At 48.3% G+C, this 21,328-nt stretch overlaps 2 protein-coding genes across 5 annotated transcripts in view; one reads left to right on the top strand and one right to left on the bottom strand.

Moving 5' to 3' along the window:
• The window catches only part of akt3a (v-akt murine thymoma viral oncogene homolog 3a), a 47,594-nt gene extending 35,957 nt beyond the window's left edge, over nucleotides 1-11,637 (top strand). For all 3 annotated transcript variants that reach the window (XM_053875777.1, XM_053875776.1, XM_053875778.1), the window contains 7 exons: nucleotides 737-805; nucleotides 2,356-2,478; nucleotides 2,844-2,972; nucleotides 6,620-6,834; nucleotides 7,425-7,512; nucleotides 7,806-7,908; nucleotides 7,984-11,637. In XM_053875777.1, coding sequence (XP_053731752.1) covers nucleotides 737-805; nucleotides 2,356-2,478; nucleotides 2,844-2,972; nucleotides 6,620-6,834; nucleotides 7,425-7,512; nucleotides 7,806-7,908; nucleotides 7,984-8,069 — 813 coding nt within the window. In that variant the 3' untranslated portion in view covers nucleotides 8,070-11,637. The remainder of the gene's footprint in view (nucleotides 1-736; nucleotides 806-2,355; nucleotides 2,479-2,843; nucleotides 2,973-6,619; nucleotides 6,835-7,424; nucleotides 7,513-7,805; nucleotides 7,909-7,983) is intronic.
• A 1,382-nt stretch (nucleotides 11,638-13,019) lies between these two features.
• sdccag8 (SHH signaling and ciliogenesis regulator sdccag8) overlaps nucleotides 13,020-21,328 on the bottom strand; it is a 35,314-nt gene continuing 27,005 nt past the window's right edge. Inside the window, exons 17-18 of one of the 2 annotated variants that reach the window (XM_053875773.1) lie at nucleotides 13,757-13,883; nucleotides 13,020-13,463 (exon numbers count right to left, since the gene is read on the bottom strand). In XM_053875773.1, the coding sequence (XP_053731748.1) occupies nucleotides 13,428-13,463; nucleotides 13,757-13,883 (163 nt within the window). In that variant the 3' untranslated portion in view covers nucleotides 13,020-13,427. Of the gene's footprint in view, nucleotides 13,884-21,328 lie in introns of both variants that reach the window. The other variant, XM_053875772.1, reaches the window with a different exon arrangement.

The following is a 21,328-nucleotide window of genomic DNA, read 5'->3' as shown; positions in this document are numbered from 1 at the left end:
CTCGCTGCACACTTTGCTGATTCTCAGGAGGCTAATTATGAATTAGATTGTTCTACGTAAACGACACATCTGCTCGCTCTTTAGAGGCACTGAGATGTAAACACACATCATTCCTCCCTCTGCGCACACACCATCGTCACACTTTACGTCTGAGTTTACACCTGTCACATCTGCAGCCACAAAGAGAAGCTCACCAACTGTTGTGTTGTTTAGCAGCTCTGTCCCTGAAAAGAACATAACACACCTCGCATGTGCACACACACACACACACACACACACACACACACACACACACACACACACACACACTGTATTTATTGCTTTGAATTAGCAAATATAGACACAAGCTGTTTGGAGCTTTGAACATCCACATTTGTTTGGAATGTAAAAGTGTGCTGGATATTCATCTCATTTCCAGTGCGCTCAAAACAGCACACTTTTTTTTTAACACCTCAATTCTGATTTTTAACCTGAACATAACAGCTTTCCTACTTCCTTCTCTGAATCCAGGCGGTTTATCAGGTGAAAACTAGTGACTCTCTAAAATGACAGCTACGTGTCAGCTCAGACAAGGTCTTTGATCTCTGATCTGCGGATGACTGCGTTGGTGTCAATAAGAGTCATCTCGGTGTAGTTAGAGATCTTCATTTGTCTTTATTTACCTTTGTGTGAAGCACTGAAATATGGATTCATTCAGCTGTGATAACTTTCCTCATTTTTCTGTTTTTATGACAAGTCCTTGAAGTATTCTTTCCAAACCAAGGACCGACTGTGTTTTGTCATGGAGTACGTGAATGGAGGAGAGGTGAGACACACACTCATACATTTGTATCTCTGTCTTTGTGAGGACCTCTCATTGTCATAGTCCCAGCCTCTCACCCTGAACATGACCATCCAAAACTAGTGGCTAACCTGTGTGACCCACTGACAACTAGCTAATGCCTCACTGAACTATGAATTATTAGAGTGAAATTCATTTTATTTTCATGTTTCATTTTGACCCTCGCTGTGTACAACATTAACTTGTGTTGGTTCCGTCGAGTGGTTTGATGGCGTCATCATGAGCCACGTCAGCTTCAGTCACTTCTGAAGTCCATGTCTGAGGGCCAAAGTAGATTATAGTTCATCTTAATTCCAACTCCAGCCATTAGACAAGCTCCTATGAAGGTTTGTAGTGTCGGCCGGTCGGCTGGTCCGGAGCTGTTAACTCATGCAAACACTAAGTGACTTTGTAACGCACTCAATTAGTCAGCCAACTGGCCGCCCGCTCTCCTCCTCATCCCCCTGCTCTCGGTACCTGCTTCCGAGCGCACCTCTGAGGCCGTCTGCCACAAAATGAGTTTGGATTCACTCACTTTTCCATTTCTCACATTTTTAATCGGGCGATTTGCAATCTTGCTTCATTCCCTCAATGTTACTGTCACCTGCTCCCGGTTATTGAGGCACTTCAGTCGGTGCCAGAGCCACGAAAACTCACGCGCACTTGGACAAACACACACTCTGGATCTTTACCTCTGTGGACAAACTGTGACACACACACACACACACACGCTGTCACACACAGCCCATTACAAACCTGCCACCGCCACAGCTGCCAGGACACTGATGAAGGCCCACCTGTCGTGCTACCTCACACACACACACACACACACACACACACACACACACACACACACACACACACGGACCCGGCTCGAGCGCATCACTCCAGCGGCCATATGCAAACTTCCCTCAACAATTAATGGGGAGACGTTTGCCCCTTGGCCTCGTGGGTAATTTGTACAAGTTGACGGGTGTGGCGCAGCAGGAAGCTGGACGCGTCACCGTGACGACTGGGAGGTAAAACAAAGCGACAGGGAACAAAATGTGTCTCTTTAAAAATGCATCTCTAAAACCCTTGCCAAAAACCGGGGGGAATCTGAAGAGGACGCAGCAAAGGAGCCCGGTTCGGCCCGTAAGGAGCAGTGCTCGGGAGGGGCCTTCACTGCGATGGCGCTCGGCCTTTCTTTAACAAGACTGGTGTTCTGATTAAACCCTCCGTTTGGCCCTCGCTCTCCTCGCTGGATGCCAAGTCGGTGCCAGTGCTGCCCAGAGGGCAACATGTATGTGTCGAGGGGGGGTGCAGCGCGATGAGGCGCCAGCTGCTGAGAGCCTGTACCCCCACTCCCACCGAGACTCCCCCTCAGCCTTCCCCACACTCTCACACCCTCCGTGCTGCCATCTATCATCTCAATATGGTGCGAGCAGCCAGTTTGTGTTGTGCTAATTTCCTGCAATAAATCAGTAATTATTGCTGTTCCATCCCTGCTGTCCTCCCGCTCCCTCTCGCTCACGCGCCCCTCCTCTCTCCTGCAGCTGTTCTTCCATTTGTCCAGAGAGCGGGTGTTCTCAGAAGAGCGCACGCGCTTCTACGGTGCGGAGATCGTCTCGGCGCTCGACTACCTGCACTCCGCCAAGATCGTGTATCGGGACCTGAAGGTAAACACCGGAGGTGTGGGCGTAGGGGGCGCCGCCGCAGCAGAGGTAGAGGGCTCTCGGCAGGCGTCTGCTCTGGCTCTGGCTCCTGCCACCAGCCAATAAAACTTAAGGAGGAAACAGCAGACAGAAATACTGGAGCCATTAAAACTGAATGGTTAAGCAACTTCAGCCTTTTGAAGCTTGTCTGTTTGTCAGTTTGCCTGTGTCTTTTCATTATTCTCCACTTGTCAGAGAGCAAGGCAACAGTTTAGCCAAGTGCTCCTCACCATCTCACTCATCTCTGCCATGTTAAAGTTCCTGGTCAGGGCTGCCACCAACAGAGGAGGTCTCCAGGTGAGGCTAAATGGCAGTTGTCTGTCCCCCAGTTGGAGAACCTGATGCTGGATAAGGACGGCCACATGAAGATCACAGACTTCGGCCTCTGCAAGGAAGGCATCACAGACGCTGCTACTATGAAAACCTTCTGTGGAACGCCAGAGTACCTTGCCCCAGAGGTAACGTCAACATCCACGCATGAGAGTCATCAGCACCAATACCATAGATTCATTTGACCTTGGGATGCTGGGTAAAACCGTCACTGGTGTGACGTGGGAGAAAATCATCTCGCGCATGGGTTACAAAAACTGAGTGGCCATTTTGTAAGCCTGTCAGAATCTGCTTCATCATTTGAGTCATTCAGGTTTATTTGGGTTTCACCACACAGGATAAGCATCATCTGCACGTGCACTCCTCCGAGACAGATTCAGAGAGGAATCGAACTAGTGCACAGTTCACAGGAGTTTGGCAGGAAATGTGTTAAATCTACTATCATATTTGCAGCTAGTGTGCTTACATTGGCTTAGCATTATGGAGTCCTTTCCCCTGGCCCCTTTTTAGCTAAGATCACTGACATTCAGACTGGACGTCAGATCACGCTTATGTTCTCCACATCCCTGGGTGAAAATGATCCGCTCAGAGTATAAAGACAGAGACATTACTTTGTTAAACCTTTCAGCTCCTCCCGCTTGCACATAGTGTACAACAGTGCTGATGAGTCACAGTTAGCCTATTGACTGACAGCAGGTGCTGCTCAGCACAGCCACTCACGAGGCCTTCATTTGTGGTTGTCTCATGACTCATGACGTCATCTTTCCAACATCCAGTAAGTTTCCTATTATAACATTGGTGCTCGTGATGGGTGGATGAGGTTTCATGAAACGGTGTCCTGACTTTCAGTGGACGCCAGATGGCACTGTCTGCTGTAAAACGTTTGGACTTGAACAACGCATTCAATGAAACCCTAATCCCTCATTTCTGAATGAAGAGCGCCATCTAGTGGGCTCTGAAAATTAGGACACACTTTGGTGAATCCTTCAGTACAGTTTCATGATGCCTCATCTACCCATCACTTATAAGTGGCCACTAGAGGGATCCCCCTTTAGTGAAGAGCTCACTGTCAACATATAGTACCCGTGGTGTTCCTAACTGACCATTTATGCTCCCTCCACTGACTCAAGGAATCCAAATGATTTAAGATAAAAAGTGAGTTTTTGTGGCGATTCGACATTAGTTTCATTTCAAAACAAACTCCAAAGGCTGGTGTTTTCTTCTCGTCGCCATCAGTGTGACCGGCTAACAATATGGTGGTATCAGGGTGAGCGATAAATATGGAGTCTGTGCCCCCGAAACGAGGCGCTGGCCGGATGCGAGCGCACACAAACGCGCGCACGCCCTACAACATGCTCGCAACAGATTTCAGCAACCGGCGGTCCGGGCTTCGACGCCGCCTCACTGGAAGTTCAGCAGATCACCTGGCGAGAGCGGCGGAGGACTGTGGGTGGCGGAGATGTGGAGATGAAGGCGCCGAGACGCAGTGTAGATCCCACTTGAAAAGTACGGAGGACAATTTGGCGGAGCATTTTGTGCCTTTTTTTTTTTATAGAGTCCCTTCCTCTGCGTGCCAAAAGCTGATTGGAAGCTGCTGGTTATTTTTCACAGGATGTGCGTTCGTGTGCGTTAATGTGTGTGTGTGTGCACCGGAGAAAGTGCGTGCTACAGCGAGGCAGATGGCGGCAGATGGGCGAGGTTGGAGGAAGGTGCTCAGAAAAAACCTGGAAATCTACACCAGCGCCACCGCCACTCGCTCGCCCGCACGCTCCGCTCGCCCGCCCGCGTATAAAAATAACACAGTTTGCTCCAAGCCAAGTTACAGAGATGCAAAGTAGCTGGGATTAAAACGAGGGTGGGTGGGGGACAGAGAATACTTGAGGGTTACCGGAGTGAAAACCTGACTCTGTTTTGGGGAAAAGGCCAGAGCGTTTCAAGATGGGAGACAATGAGTGAGAGATGAAAGAGTTAATATTGACAAAACAAAGATCAACATTGAAAACCAAGCATCAGAGGAACAATGTTGTGGTTGGTTTCTGCCCGACTCATGATGGAAAAGCTGCATTCATTTGGTTACTATAGCAGATGTCACCACTCTGGTGAACTGTTTGGGGCAGGGGTACCAGGTATTTTGTTAGCCCATTGGTAGTCATTGTGAAAACTCAGTGTTTGAGAGGAATCATCATCATTTATCGTCCATTATGTATTGTGATTTCAGAAGTGTCAACTGACCCGATGGCAGCCCTTCGGGTCACACAGTTCCCTTGGAATAGCTTGCGCTAGCTAAAAGCTTTGCAACCCATGTTTAGCGGGAGGGTTGTGGGTTTGAGTCTCCAGCTCTTGTGTGATGAAAAATCTAGAGACATGGTGTCAGGAACGTTGTGTTGCAAATTTGGTTCTGCCTCTGGTCCCGTCACCATACTGACCCTTGTGCAGGGGGGGCCAACTAGTCCATCTTTTTTTTTTTTTTTTGTTGCTGCAAATATGTAGGTATGTAAGGCTCACCTGAACAGCTGGTCACGTGACATTTCGACAGTATTACGGTGAAAGCACATCCCCGTGTTTCACAAGTTGCTGGTTTACATCCGGCATATCTCTTTATTTTGAAAAGAAATGCATTTTACCATGATCATGTTAGAAATATTAAGTGGCAGACAAAGAAATGTGTGTGCCACTTCTTTTATTTATTTTTTGTTTTACATGGCTCATGGTGGCAATAACATTTCCCCTGGTCTTTGTGTTTGTGTGTGTGTGCGCAGACTGGAGCGTCTTGTGTTGACTCTTCACTCCATCAAATTAAACTGACTTCATCAACGATGAATAATACGCATAACACATGCCATACGTTTAGTTTAGATCATGACAACTGACACGATGAACTAAGTCATGTTAAATCGTGTTCTGATGAAGAAGTCTGAGGACCACGACTCACATCGGCATTGAATGGGCGGGCTTGGTGCACGTGCGGCGAGGCGTATTGTCTATGTTTCAAAGTTAAACACGATTCGAAGTCTTCGAACAACTGTTTTTTTTAATTTCGCCGGACCATTTACAACTTATTTCCTGTTTAAACAATCCCCTCAACAGGAACGTCACCAAAACTGCAGCCGGTTCAGCGGCTTTGGTGAAGAGCTGCGTGAAACTGGGCAAAAATCCACGTGTGGCTGGAGGGGCTGCGAGTTGCACCAGTGGCTCTGGTCCAGTATAGCAGAAGAGCCTCTTCCACTCTCGCTCCTCATCTGCTAAAGTTGTGATCACCTGATTTAAATCGGTGACATGACTGACTCCAGTGTGAGCAAGAGGAAGTTAGTTTGGTGGCTCAAACTTGGGAACATCTTTGAGGCGCTAACAAAACACTCTCAGGGTCAAATGCCAGACATGTTTCCAGCGACAGCGCTCTAATAACAACCCGGGAAGAAGGAACTGGGAGATGGCTGAAGGGGATGAGGGTGGAACATGGCGCAGTACCAGACTTTGATAGCGACTGACTCGGTTCAGCACCTGCATGGGTGGACCGGCCCTGAACCGTGCGGAGGGATGTTCATGTCTGCCGGTGCCAGGATGAGATCGGTGCGCCAGGAGAGCTGGCAGAGAGCGGGGGATGGGGGGCGTCAGGTGGGCTGTGCCAGGACAGGGAGTCCCTCAGCGTAGCCGAGGCCTTGAAGACCTGCCATCCCAACATCTTACAACTGCTCAGGCTTCTCATCCGCGCAGCCTCTTTTTTGTCCAACTTTTCCACTGACCCTCCACTGACCTCGTATGTGTGACCCATCAGGTTCTGGAGGACAACGACTATGGCCGGGCGGTGGACTGGTGGGGACTGGGTGTGGTCACCTACGAGATGATGTGCGGCCGGCTACCCTTCTACAACCAGGACCATGAGAAGCTTTTCGAGCTGATCCTCATGGAGGACATCAAGTTCCCGCGCACGCTGTCGGCCGACGCCAAGTCGCTGCTCTCCGGCCTGCTCATCAAAGACCCTAACAAACGGTCAGTGTTCCCTGTGTGTCAGTTGAAATTGTTCACGAGTGTGTGTTGTGTTTTCATCGTTAAGTCAGACGTGCAGTGTGTGTCTGGTTAGGGGGCGAAGTGTATTCTGACCACCGTTCCCCCCGGGCACGTGCGCTCTTCTGATTCCTTCTCCTAAGGAAATTCTAATGCTTAAGATCACCGTTCCGCTGAGTGATCGAGTGGAGCGAACAACCAATAGAAGAGTCGCCTATTTAAAGTGAACTATTGGAGCTGGCTGATGTTTAAGCTGATTTTTCTTAAAGTCGCCTATGGTTGCACTCAGCCAGTTGGGTGGGAGGGATGAGACATGTAGTTTTGCAACTGGAGAGAGAGACGCGAGTGAGAGGATCGTTGCAGTGCTGCTGTCAGAGACTACACACTAGTCAGGTGAAGAAATTAATGTATATATGAATATATATATGTATATATATATGTGTGTGTGTGAGAGTGTGTGTGTTTGGTCAGACTCATTGGTTTCTTGTTTCTGAGTCGGACTTCTGTGGTGTTGGAGGATCATTACGCAGCGTACGGTCTAGCGACCCCAGGGTCACCTCTCTCTGCTCCCTCAGGCTCGGAGGAGGACCTGAGGACGCTAAGGAAATCATGAGACACAGCTTCTTCTCTGGCATCGACTGGCAGGACGTCTACGAGAAAAGGGTGAGGACACACTGGGAAACCCTCCGCGGCTTGTAAACCAGGCATTTTCAGGGTCTCGTTCAAGCTTTTTTACTCAACCAAAACCTGATGATGGCAAGGAAGAGCTTAAAATTTCATTTCATCAACATTATGACCCCCTGTCTATCCTGAAGGTCCGTGTGCAGTTTGTCAAAGCTGATCAGTTAAGATAGGTACTGACCACTGCAGCCTGGAAGACAATTTTCAGTCTCATGTGGGGAGATTTTTCTGGCAGGGTTTTGAAGCCAACTTCTTCTTCATGTTTCCTCCTGCAGCTGGTTCCACCTTTCAAGCCTCAGGTGATGTCAGAGACGGACACCCGGTACTTCGACGAGGAGTTCACCGCCCAGACCATCACCATCACCCCGCCAGAGAAATGTGAGTCTGCAGCTACACTGTGATGCTTGATCTGAGTTCACTTAACGGTCATGTGATCTGCGTGCCTCCTCCCAGTCGACGAGGACGGCATGGACTGTCTGGACAACGAGAGACGGCCGCACTTCCCGCAGTTCTCCTACTCCGCCAGTGGCCGGGAATGAACTGTCCGACATGGTGACATCATCACAGCTGGTCTCTGAGGTCATCAGTGTGGGACGCACTGGAAGGATTTCAACCTTCTCCTCCTCCTCTCCTCTCCAGTCATGTTTTTTGGACATTATTTTAGTGAGTCTCATTCGAGAAAGCGCCGGGTTCTGCGGAAGGTCCCTTTAATGTAACAGGCGTCGCCGCGGTCCTGCTGTGCTCTGAGGTCCAAACATGCGCCGGGAAACGCCGCCATGTCCGCCACTATCTCAGGCTTCTCTTCAAATCTGTGATCGACTGAGACTGCCTGATCAGCCCCGAGCTCACACCTCACGTCGCGGAACGACATTAGAAACTCAGGCGATTCATTCTTGTTGCTGCTAATTTAACCGATACGACAGTGTCTACTCCAGGTACTCCTGCTTTTAGTCCGCTGCTGCTCCCGAGACTACCGGTGCTAACCTGCTCGCTCGCCTCTCCTGGTCCTCATCCAGCTGTCACGACACAAAACTATCCAGCTCCGTCTTCGAGTCGCGCGGTTCCTGCGATAGTGTGTCGTGTTTGGAAGGACATGCCGAGTCGACTCCAGAGTGAGAGCGGCATGTGTGACGGTGAAACTCCAGCACACAACCTCAGCCTCACCGAATGAACGTGACGTTTACGTTTCTGGTTGGAGCCAGTGTTATGAGCTTATCCCTGCTAAGCTAAACAGCTGTTTGGATTTAAGTTTCGCATCATCCGCCGTGTAAAAAGCTGAAGGTCCACCGGACTGACCCGGGTCATCTGAGTGTACGTCTCTTTCACGGAGTGTGTGGTGGCGCGGGAACCTCACAGCACAGCACCCGCGGAGAGACGCTCTCTGAGCTTTACTACGTTTCCCACAATGCAGTGCTGATTGTCAAACGCAGAGGTGAAAATGAGAAGTAGGAAGGCAGGAAGGTTTGTGTAAACGCTGTCCCAAAAGGGAAAAAACGATGGTGTGTGTGTGTGACAGAGAGAGAGAGAGAGAGAGAGAGAGAGAGAGGGTGTGTGTGAGTGTGTTTTGAAGGAAAAGCTTTACTGTGACATTTACTCTCACAAGTTCTGGTAACCACACAGCTGAACCTCTCCACGTTTGTGCAGGAAATTGCAGCGAGATTAGAACCCAGAGCGAAGCAGCAGTGCAGACGAAGGTTCAGGTGAAACACCCAAAACTCAAGCGACGAATGCAGTCTCTTTCTTACAAAGGCTTTTTTCTTATCAGAGCGATACTTTGGTCTCGCCTGAAGGTACGAATGACACGTTCTGGGTTACACACCTTCTCTATACAGATATCTGTTCTATTTATTGTTCGGCTCATCGGTTTTATATTTCACTTTTCTATGGTTGTTATTACTGTAGGAAACCTTTCTTAGGGCTGAGAAACAAAAATGGCTGAAGAATGTAGGAGGGAGAGCAGATCGCTTTCCGGCTCCATTGCTTATTTTCTGTTGTTTCGTGACCAAAATGTGACGACTGAGACATGGCGGCACACGTTAGCCGCGGAGGCTTGTACCGTATTCTACACCGCTTCTGTTCCCTATTGGGGAGGAGGGGAGATGACGATAGAGCGGGAGGAGAGCAGGTTTGTTAGAGGATAAATGGAGTAACGCAAAACAACGTCCACAGAGAACAAAGAGAAAACCGAACCATAGAAATAAATACCTTACTGGGCAAAACTATAGGAGAGTAATGTAGCATGTTTATATTTTGTTCACTGGAAGCTCTTGAGCAACTTGACAGTTTCTAATGTCCACGATGGGTCACTGTTTGTACTTGTATTTCAAGTCAAATTCCTGTCAGTAAGGAGTGGATTGGGCTCTTTAGTGTGATAGCACTCTGACTGGAGAACATACCGGGCGCTCCTGGGAGAGAACATCCTCACAGAGGTGTCCAGGAGGCTTGACACGCTTCTGAGGAGAGGCTCCTTTCATGGTCTCGGTTGTCATTCTATATTTGCTCTTGGACAAAATGACAAGTTTGCGCAGATTGAAGCCCACATCTGCGATCTGGAGTTCTGGAGTCACGGTGGCAGGAGAGATGTGAAAGTAGCAGAAAAGAAGCGAGGTATTTGTCATCCATGTTGTTAACGTCTGCCGCCATTTTCAGTCCGGACTTTGTTTGTGGTTTCGTCTTCCAGTCTGAGCTACATTTCAACCCCCATCCGATATAAAAAAAAAAAAAAAGCCGGCTAAGCCTTATGGTTTTGCTCAAAAGAACTTCATCCAGCACTTGAACGTCCCGCCATGAGAGGACTTTTTTTTCTGTTGACCACATTCTAAAGTCCCTTCAGAGATGGTGTGACGGAGCGAGTGCTCGCTCGGCGCATATTTATTTGAATGTCGTATTTTTACTTGAACTTGGTTTTCTAATTAATTTATTGAAAGTGTTTTAGCAGTGAGGAGCTCTAGTGATGTTTCAGTTCCGACTCTGACGCTTGTTCTTCTGCTGCACTCGTCTCCTCGGCTCTCTCTTTGCACGTCCATTAATGGTCCACGTTTCGAGCCCATCACAACCAAACGGATGGCAGGGGGAAGAAACCGTCTGCAACATCAGTCCCCAGTTAAAAAAAAAATCCATCTCTGTGATCAACTGAGCTGGTCTGGCACAGATGAGGCGGTGGGACAGTTGAACCAGCTGGCACTCACTGGGTCGACCTGGTTTATGACTGAACCCCACTTTTTCTAGGATTCAGAGGAATCTGGTTCAGGCTTTAAAGTGTTTTATGTGTTTTTTTGTGTGTGTGTTTTTAAGAAAATGAGGATTTGAAGGCAGTGCTGCTGTGAAGATTTTGGCCCGGTGCGCGCTGCTGCCGGTGCCAGAGACAACACAGCACCGGTCAGTCTGTGAAAAGAGTCTTGTCGCCGACACGTCTTTACATGAAGAGCAGCGTCTACACGAGAAACATTCCTGATTTCACTGGGAAAAAAAAGTCCAACAGCAGATGTTGCTGTTTTAATGAGCTTAAATGGCTGGCGTCACTCGTCCGGTTCGCCGAGACGTGGAGCTAAAACCATAGGTTCAAGAGACGTGGCTCTCAGTGTAAATGTGATGGGACGGGTTGGGGTTTGTCTGCGCCACAGCTCCGGCGTGGCACCACTTATCTGCTGCTACTCCACGTTACTGTCCTCCTCCTGACCTTCACATTTCTAATGCAGTCAAAAACAGAAGAAACCTGTGGAGTCGGGCGTCTCCCTCCTCTGGTTCCCCCTCATCATCATCAACTAGCATGAGACCCCCACCACTCCCACCCCCGGCCGTAACACTAACATGTACTCGTGTGACTTCCATGCGGCTCTGGACGTTTCTGGCTCCGCTCAGCTTCCCAGCAGAGAAGCTCGACGGATCCCAAAAAACCCAGACGGCCTTTTTTTCTATCTCTGGTAGTGTGAGGATGCAGAGCTGCTGGCCAGTCCGGCCACGTGAAAACAACCAGTTAGCATCTACATGGAGCTGTTTTTTTTTTTTTTACTCTGTACATCTTTGTATTTTTATACATGAGATGTATAAGTAAGGGATGCACATGATCTTCCTTCTTACAGGCGCTTCAATAAAGAATTATCGATCCATCCTGGTGTGCCTGGTTTTGCCTTGACCACAACACCGTGGAGGTCTTCGACTGTTGAAACACAAGACGGTCAAGATCTGCCACCTCACATGAACACATGAAGGCTTGTCCCGCTCCTGCAGCTCCAGGTGGACGGCACTGCACTGTACAACACCTTCAACCACCACACCTGGAGAGATCTTAATAAACGTTAAGACATCTCTCTATGCAGGAGAAGGTTTGGAACATCAGCTTCATTCCAAGGTGGATCCATGTTGGTGTGACTAGATCGCTCCAACTGTGACCAGCACTGTGCGTGTGGGAGCACGACTGGTTCGCCACTGGTGACTGGCTTCAATGCAGCACTCACAGAGCACTGACACGTGCACAAACAATCAGTTATCTCCTTCCAAAATCACCGAACAACGCATCTGTCATGAAACACTGATGATATTAATGAGGGTCACTCATCTGCCGGCTACTTCAACAGGTTGGACCATCCAGAATCAGACATTGGTTACTGCTGCCCCGCATGTGGCTCAAGGATTGAAGGGCAGACAAGATGGCGGACGGTGTGGCGGCACTTCTGACAGAGAAACTAAACTTAAAATAAATTAATTAAATTGGTAGTCAACACATTTGTTTGTCAGTATCATCCCTGCGTGTCGACTGATCTTTGCTGTCCTATATCGCCTCAATATCCAGAGATCAGGAGAGCAATATCCATGTGAAATTGTGTCCATGTCGTTCAGCCCTCACTGTCGTTTATGGTGTAGCCATGAGCACTGCTGTTGCCTGCCACACCATTCACACTGGATTTTCTACTGCATCTTCCACTCAAGCAAAGCACTGGCTCCAGTAAGTGCAGCTTGTGGACTGTCATGGAGAACAGTATTGAAGGTTTCATGAAACAGTGTCCTGATTTTCAGAGGCCACCAGATGGCACTGTCTGCTGTAAAATGTTTGGACTTGAACAACTAATGCAATGAAACCTCACATCATTTCAAAACCAAGAGCGTCATCTAGTGGCCTCTGAAAATTAGTACACTGACTGCAATACTGTTTCACGATACCACACCTACCCATCACTAGCCAAACTGACTCGCTCTCACCACTTTCTGTCTCTCAGTGTGAATGAGACTCGGAAACAAAGTCAGTCGAATTCTGTCTCCTCCTCTCAGTGATGGTCCTGCTATGTAACAACAGCCTGCCTCATTTCCTCAACCAGGAAGCGGTTTTCAAACTGTATTGACTCCAAACTTATGTAGAGTAGTAGCAGCGTGGCATGCTTAAATGCGTGATGTTGCCTGTCACAGGACTTCACTGCGCACTGTTCCAGTTTTATTAATAAAAAAAATGAAGTGGAACGAATTCAACAAGAAAACATTCCTGAGCCTGTTAAAAAAGTATTTTTTTCCAGCCCTTTAATTGGACTGTGCTCAACATTCTGACTCCTGTATGGTTTAGTTTGACTCTCACCTCAGCGATGAAGTGGTCAGTACCAAACTGAAGAGCCAAGGTTCAGGGATGCGTGAGGGCCGATGGTAATGTGACTGTGAGATTCATGCTGAGGAGCAGCTGACTAGTGTCTCCTGCTCAAAGATGACTGGATCCCTCACGCTAGCATCATAAGTAAAAAAAAAAAAAAAAAAAAAAAAACACCAAATATGTGGTCATAATGTCACTGACTGAAAGTGAATATTTCTAGTCTATCAAGTCTCTGGCACATTTATTATTTGAATAAAACTTGTTTTATTAAATCAGTTAAAAATGTAAACCTGGACACTCGAGGTTCATCAGAGGGTCAGACTCACGAGGATTGGGTGACTTGTTTGGAGTTGGACAACTAGAAAAACAACACGCATAAGTCTCAGTAGGTTAGGTGTGAGTGAGTGTATATACTTGTTATCTGCCCTTGTGGGGACCAATTCTTAACGAAACACCAACTAGTGGCGACCTTGTGCTTCTGTGGGGACATTTTTGCCAGAACTATTACAGTTCAGCCTCAATTTTAGAATGAAAACTTCAAAATAAGTGGGTCGTCATGTTTGAGTTTGTTTGGTTCACGGTCCTGGTTAGGTTTAGGGGGGGAGACAGGGGTCCCCACAAGGACAGAGATGCAAATGTGTGTGTATTTACCTGGCCACGCAGGACCTGCGTCTCCTCACTGAGTGTGTTCCTCTCCTGCATCAGCTGGTTCTGTTTGGTCAGAAGCTCACACACCTGCTGGGCGCTGTTCTGACAGTGCCGGTCCAACTGCAGCAGCCTGCAACAGAAACACACACACACACACACACACACACACACACACACACACACACACACGATCAAACTGAGCAAATAAAAGACACAACAATGTCCAGTATGTGACACGACCAACTACACAAAACTCCTTTAACATTCATCTGCACTACATACATTTTTGTTTGTATTGTAATTTGAATACATGTACATACACGCTTTTCCGTGTACACATAGTTGTGCGTGTGTTAGAATGTGTCACATCAGACTCCAGTTCATCCACAGACTCACCAACACATGAAGCCTCAGAGATGAACCCCACATGTGACTCAGCACCTCTGCAGGTTTATGCAGTTTATCACAGAGGAACAGTCAGAAGGAGAACGAGAGAGCAGAGGAGAACAGGTTCTCGGGGCAGAGCGAGGCTGTCAGGGCTAGCTGGGGGGGAGACAGATGCCCCCGCCCTGCTGGTCATGTTGGCAGCGGAGGGCCAGCTCGTGTGTGTGTGACAGACGGGGAAGACAACATCCTGAATCTTCATCACAATCTGCTCCTGGTACGCTGCTGCCTCCTGCTCCGTGGGCCTTCATCCTGCTCCTCTTCCTCGGGGCCTCGCTCTCAGCATCTTCTCTCACCCCCCCCTGCTCTCTATGCAGTGCACCGCCCTACTTTAAAAGCCTCCTTCCGCCCACCCCTGTGGCTCTGTGAGCCGGTCCAAACCTGGAGTCAGAGCAGAACCTCGTGAAGCGCAGGTGCTGCCCAACAGCCCTGACCAGCCCTCCTCCCACTCACTTTCTCCTCCCACACAGTCACACACCAACCAAACCACATCCGATCGCAATCTGATCTTCATGTGCGAGGGCTCTTGACATGGTTGACAAGTCCCCTGCAGGTACTCATGCTAACCATTGTCCAGAGGCTGGTCACCGGGAGTCCTCTAAAGAACGTGGACCTCCAGCAATGACGATGAGTTTGTCTTTTCCACAGTGGTGGTCATAACGTTTGGTGTCCACTCTTGTCTGTGACTGAGGCTGATAAGCATCCTCCTCACTCTGCAGGCTCCTGCTCTGAACTGTCAACGTCCAGCCTTCACTCTCCTCAATAAAATATTGGAAGTCAAAGTTTTGTAAGAAATGCAAAGATACTTTGAAGCAGACCCAGAACTGCGGGAGTGTGTTCTTCCCGAGGGTCAGATCCTGGTGATCAGAGGTCGGGAATCAGGACCTCAGAGGGAGCTGAGGGAAGGTTTATGTAAGTAAAAACACACACACTTAGATTGTCTGCCAGCCTCGGTGTGTGTGTGCGTGCGTGTTGTGCGCTTGATTAAGGTGGCGCTCCTTCCTGCAGCTAAAGCAGCAAATCCAATAACAGGCCTCCATCGACTGGCGCACTCATTAATTTGGACTTAATATGGCCTAATGCTTGGACACGAACACACATGGAAGTTGACACACACCCACACCTCACATTTGCACCTGCACACACACACACACACACACACACACACACACACACACACACACACACACACACACACACACACACACACACACACACACACACACACACACACACACACACACACACACACACACACACACACACACACACACACACACTCTTCATGCAGGTACACATTTTGAATGTACATGACCAGACCACACATTCCCGGCCTCTCACCCTGACCCTACTGTAACCATCCAAAACACATGGCTCACATGGCTTAACTTTGTGGGTATCAGCAAAAAATGTCCTCACAAGCAGAGCTAAACCAGGTACGCAGACACACGCCCACACACACACGTGTGTGTGGGTGTGTGTGTGTGTGTGTGTGTGTGTGTAGAACCGGAGAGATACATGGAGTCCTGGCCGCTGACTTGGTCTGACCACTGACCTGGAGGAAGGCACCACCTGCTGGATCACACGGTTAACTGACACCTGAATCGGTCAGAAGATGCTCGAGTCCAGATCAGTGCGTGTGTGTGTGAGAGAGAGGGAAAAAAAGAGTCTTCCAGCAGTCAAACTCAAAGCAAGTGTAGCTGGGAGGCAGCGAGCAGTAATTTCCCCTGACAGGCCCAAACTCTATTGACTGCTGCTGCTGCCGAGGAGATTAATTACAACACACACACACACACACTGTCACCTCTCTGTGGTTTACATCCGCCGTAGCCCCGAGCCACTGTATCTGCTGTGTGTGTGTGTGTTTGTTTGCATGTTTGTTTACAGGTGGGAGCCCGTCCTGGAGGCATGGTCTGAGGAGAAAGTGCTGACATCAGCAACAGCAGCAGCAGAGAGGGGAGGACTGTCTCAGGGTTGTAAGCATGAATCAGCCCAGTGACATGGATCTGACTGGACCAGGAAGCAGGCTTCAGACGTCCGCACATGAACAGGCTTCACATGACACATAACCTGTGTGTGTGTGTGTGTGTGTGTGTATTAATATTCTTGTGTGGACCTATCTTTGACAAGACACTGATCTTGTCAGGATATTTTGTGATGACAGTCCACATAGAGTTTTGAGGGTGAAAACGTCAATAACTATGGCAATGAGAGGTCCTCACAAAGATACAGTAGAAGTACAAACATCAATAACTGGGTCATTATGATTGTCCTTAAGTCCTGGTCAAGGTTAGCCACTTGTTTTGAATGGTTAAGTTAAGGGTGAGAGGTTCGGGAAAGCATTTCCGCCCTGAGGGGTCCTCATAAGGATAGAGATACAAGTATGTGTGCAGGCCTCACTTCTTTAACCCTAAATTCGAGGGTTCAAACTACTAAATAACTAGGTAATAGTTATCAGGTTTAAGTTCAGTTTCACGTTATGGTCAATTTTAGCTAGTTGTCTTGGATGGTCAAGTTTAGAGTGACAGACAGGGGAGAGCATTACGACAACGAGAGGTCCTCACAAAGATACAGTAGAAGTACAAACGTGTGTGTGTGTTCCGTTTAGCAGCATGTTCAGCTGCTGGTGTCTCTCCGCTAACTGGGGAATGTCTCTGTGTCCACAGAAAGAGATGTGATAGGGACCAATGATAAAGACTATGGTAATAACACAGTAATAACCGTGTGTGTGTGTTTCCTCTCACAGACTGAACCACAGAGGTCACCCATGACCCTCTTGTCTTCCACATGTAGCGGCCTGGGACCACTTCAGAAGGCTATGCTGGAGAAGTTAGCGGCTCCACGTAACACCAACAAGAGGTCGGTCTATTGCTGATCATCCAGTCCCCCAACAGATCCTTCTTGTCTACAGGGCCCTCAGTCTCACTCGAAACCCTGACAGCACCTGAGGTGTGCCCCGCATCCCCTTCCCCCCAACTCTCCTTCTGGACTCAACAATTAGCGATGAAAAACAAAGATTTTGACTCAGACATGAACGACAATCTGACACACACACACACAGAGTCTAGTATGTGTGTGTGTGTGTGAACCAGGCAGGGGCCCGGGGCTGAAGATAGCAAGCAGACGGCCCTGGCTTGCCTGGTTACGACAACACTGCCAGGGGCATGAAGGTTGCAGCTGCCACACACACACTCACGCACGCACGCACGCACACAACCCCGTTTTACCCTATCCCATACCCACCATCACCACCCTCACACCCCAGTGACCGAGCGCAATCTTGGCTTGTACACAACCGCAGTCAAGAGTGTGTGTGTGTGCCTCAGGCGATGCCCTGCTCCCTCTCATACCAACCTGTCGTGCCAGTTGTTGCTTCTGCTAACACACATATTTGACACGAGAATGCGATCGGTGACACTGTGTGTTTAATCCCGACAATGAGGAACATGCGTGCGCCGTCTGTCTTTGGGTAGTGGAGGAGTTCATCCAACGTAGAGACCCCGCCCTCCATGAAACATGGCATTTAGAAGACACAAAACATCCTTTAAAGTGTGTTAATAATTTTACAATGGCTTCAAGGGTTTTTGCCAAAAATGTGACCCCACTCTCCTCCTGGTTCCACCTCTTTTATCAGGGCAAGGGTAAGTTGTAATACTTGTGTTCCTCCGCTTGACTTCTGCTTTTGACGTACGAACAGATACGAAGAAAACTCACGAGGACCTTGTTTGTCGGCTCACTTGACCTCTGCGGCCATGTCAAACAGCCTCGCCTCCGCTCCGACAGCGGTTTGCTCCCGACCAACAAATCTATCTCCCGTCTGTTTCTCCCGCGACTATAACAAAGTTTTCTCTGAACCCCCTCTCTCTCCAGTCGGGGGGTGTCAAGTGCCGCGGCGGCGCTGGGAAGTGTGAGCGAGCGTCAGCGGCTGGGACTGAGGATGTGACGATCGGCGGAGTTAGCGCTCCAGCTTGCGAGCCTCTGGCAACAGCTTCACATCTGAGCGGCAAAGCTGTGCGTTTGTGCGCGACCGAGCTGTAAAGCCACCGTTTGACAATGCTCTTGCAGCAGGCCGCTCCGCGCTCGCCCCCGGCAACAAGGGCCAGCTGGGCAGCGCCGCGACGGTCAGGAGGCAGAGGAGGAGGAGGTGACTGATCCGCGCCATCTAGTGGCAAACATGAGCAACTACCGTTAGGATTATTAACAAACTGTTGTTTTTTTTAAACCGTAGATTAGGGAACATATGTAACTATAAATAGGTTAGTAATTCATATCTGTATGAGCAACGTAATAACCAGCTATTATTCATTCTAAAGTACGCATTAGTGCCCTGTTAAACTTGCACCGGGATGGTCACAAAAAGTTCACACTGAACAACACTAAAATTACTCATTACTGACAGTAAATAAGCAAGTAATACGCTTATTAATGGTTGACCGAATTGTTACATTTACTTCTACTGTACTTCTGATGATGACTTTATCATCTGTAATGGAGCGTTCATCTGGATTTTTGCCAGCAGGCCAAGGTCAGGGGAAGGTCACCAGGCCAGTCCAGAAAACGGACACAAGATCAAAGCCCTGCAGCCAAAGTACCTGTGATGGTGTAGAATTGAAAAATATGGCACAATATATAACAATAATTTAGGAGTTCAGTGTTTTAATGCCATGACGATAAAATTGGCAGCAAATATAGGGTTGTGTGGAGATCAATGCGCCGGTGTGTCATACGTGACGTGCGTTTCATTGTGGTTCTGCTGTGTGAAGGAGTTGGTGTATACACTACACATGGGTCGTCTATGTATCGTAGAGAAAGTGTAGTAAGTGTGGAGGTGAATTCATTTTGTTTTACTTTGTCCTCATGAATGATGTATATTTTAGGATCCATCTCCCTCAACAGAAGCATGATTTGGCTTTGCACTGCAGCGAGAGGAAACTCCCTCATCATACACAAGATTACATATGAAGACACGCTCCTGTTAGACGTCTTGTTGTGTCTGCCAACTTCATTTGCAAATGAAAAGTTTTCACAGGGAGCATGGCTTCGGCTTCTGGGGCATGGCAGTGCGCAGTGTTTCGGCGGGGGATGGAGGGGCGTGTGTATGTGGCAGGAGCCCAGATGAAGCATTCCTCGCCCGGGGCTCACCGCTCGCCCGCGGTAGCAGCAAGCCTGTTCCCCATCGCCGGCCCGCCGCGACCATTTGTTCCATTAACCGATCTCCTGGAGCCTCTGCTGCAAATGCACACACACACTTCAACAACTGCTTGCACAGCTCATGCCACACATGGCCCTCCATCCTTCTTCCATGCTCAACGCCAGCCCGCCCCAGCGCCCACCCCACCCCCCCACCTTCCCTTCTTCGCTCTCCTCCAGACGCATGCACCATCTTTCTTTCGGCGAGGCCATATGGCCCTAGGAAGCCTGTGGATCTGCAGCCACATCTGCGTATATGTTCCCGCTCTCCCGAAAGAGCTGCAGCTCAAGACGGGCGCTCGCATCAACACTTGCTGACAAATACACTCTGCTGACGGCGAGCGTGAATAGCGAGCTATGCCGCTCTGGCTTGTGTATGTGGGTGACCCAAGAGTGGTTACGGGGCATGGTGATAATTGGCGAACCGTCCTGCGAGCAGCTGGGAGGTGATGAAAGGTTGTGTGGTGTTTGTTACCGAAGCTAGGAGACGATGGGGCGGAGCACTGCATGACATAACTGTGGAACTGCAGGCCTTGAGAAGCAATGCAAAACCCCTATATATATATATATATATATATATATATATATATATATATATATATATATATATATATATATATATATATATATATATAAAACCACAACCACTAAAGTGACACATTCACACACTTTGGACAAACAAGCACAAGTATAGTCTAATCTAGTGCTGTCAACTGCTACCTCTACTCATACTATTCATTACTTTGTTAAGAGCTGCAGAGAGAATAAAATCCTCTTGACCAGGGGTGGCCAATTAAATTTCATCTGTGGCTCCGTGGTGCATCGTGACTGTTGTGAGGGGTCCTTGAGCCGAAAAAAAAGGAGGCATCAAAGAAAAAATATTGACATGATAGAAAAACAAAATGGGGATAAAAGAAGAAGGGGATGTCATATGTAAATATGAAACTACATTATGAAAAAAAGAATACAATTGTTGGTTGTCTTAAATTAATAAAAAATAATAACGTACATTCCATTTAAGGATTAGATGTATCCCGATTCCTAGAATTTTAAAATAAAAACAAAACAAAAGACGGACGATCTACTGAACCTGAAGTCAAATGGAGATGCTCCAAATAAAATCTCCAAACCCCACACTGGATTGTCTTAGTGTTGCACTAAGCAAACTTCAGTGGAACTAAAACCAGAGACAATACAATGCTATAATAAGGTGTGTGGATGTATGTGAAAATAAATGAATCATAATCATGTGAAAAAGCTGTTGCTGGAGCCACTCTGCTGTTTCTCTCATCTCTGAGCAAACACCGCCATCACAGAAATAGTGTTGCAGCAAAACATTGTGTGCTAAACTCCCCTGTGTGGTTGGCAATCAGCTCGCCTGTGTAAAAATAAATCAAGCTGATTTTCCAAATGTTTTGAGCGCGGTACGCTGTTGCAGCTCTTCGCAGCACAGATTGTGGGCCGATAGAGGTTGTGGGGAGGGGCGGGGTCCGGATCGTCGATGTACTTGCACCAGCTTGTGAACATAACACCTTAAACACAGAGAGCGCCGGCAGGGCACCTTCGAGCACGGAGGGACCGGCTTCCAGCGACCCAATGCACGGATGTGCACACGCACCGGAACGTGTAAACAACAAGACACGGAGAACAATATGTGTAGAGGATTGTGTGGTGACCCATGGACTCAGAAACCGCCACACATCATTGAAAAACCCAAAACAAAATATAGTTTCACTTGATATATCGCATCTAAAAAATGTGTCATCTTACAACAGCGTCACTCCGGGCCACGTCTTTTGGAAGAACATTCCATAACCGATCTAGAGGTATCATGGGCCCCCAAAACTTGAATTAAGATTACAGCTGTGGGTTTAACAAATGTGAAGTGCCTTTGTTGATGTGTACTGTGGTTTTGTGCAGGAGCACTGAAGAGGAGCGCTC

Source organism: Synchiropus splendidus, chromosome 9 (assembly GCF_027744825.2).
Source record: "Synchiropus splendidus isolate RoL2022-P1 chromosome 9, RoL_Sspl_1.0, whole genome shotgun sequence".
NCBI classification, from domain to species: Eukaryota; Metazoa; Chordata; class Actinopteri; order Syngnathiformes; family Callionymidae; genus Synchiropus; species Synchiropus splendidus.
Note: the sequence above shows the minus strand (reverse complement) of the source record. Positions and strands in the feature narration are given on the sequence as shown.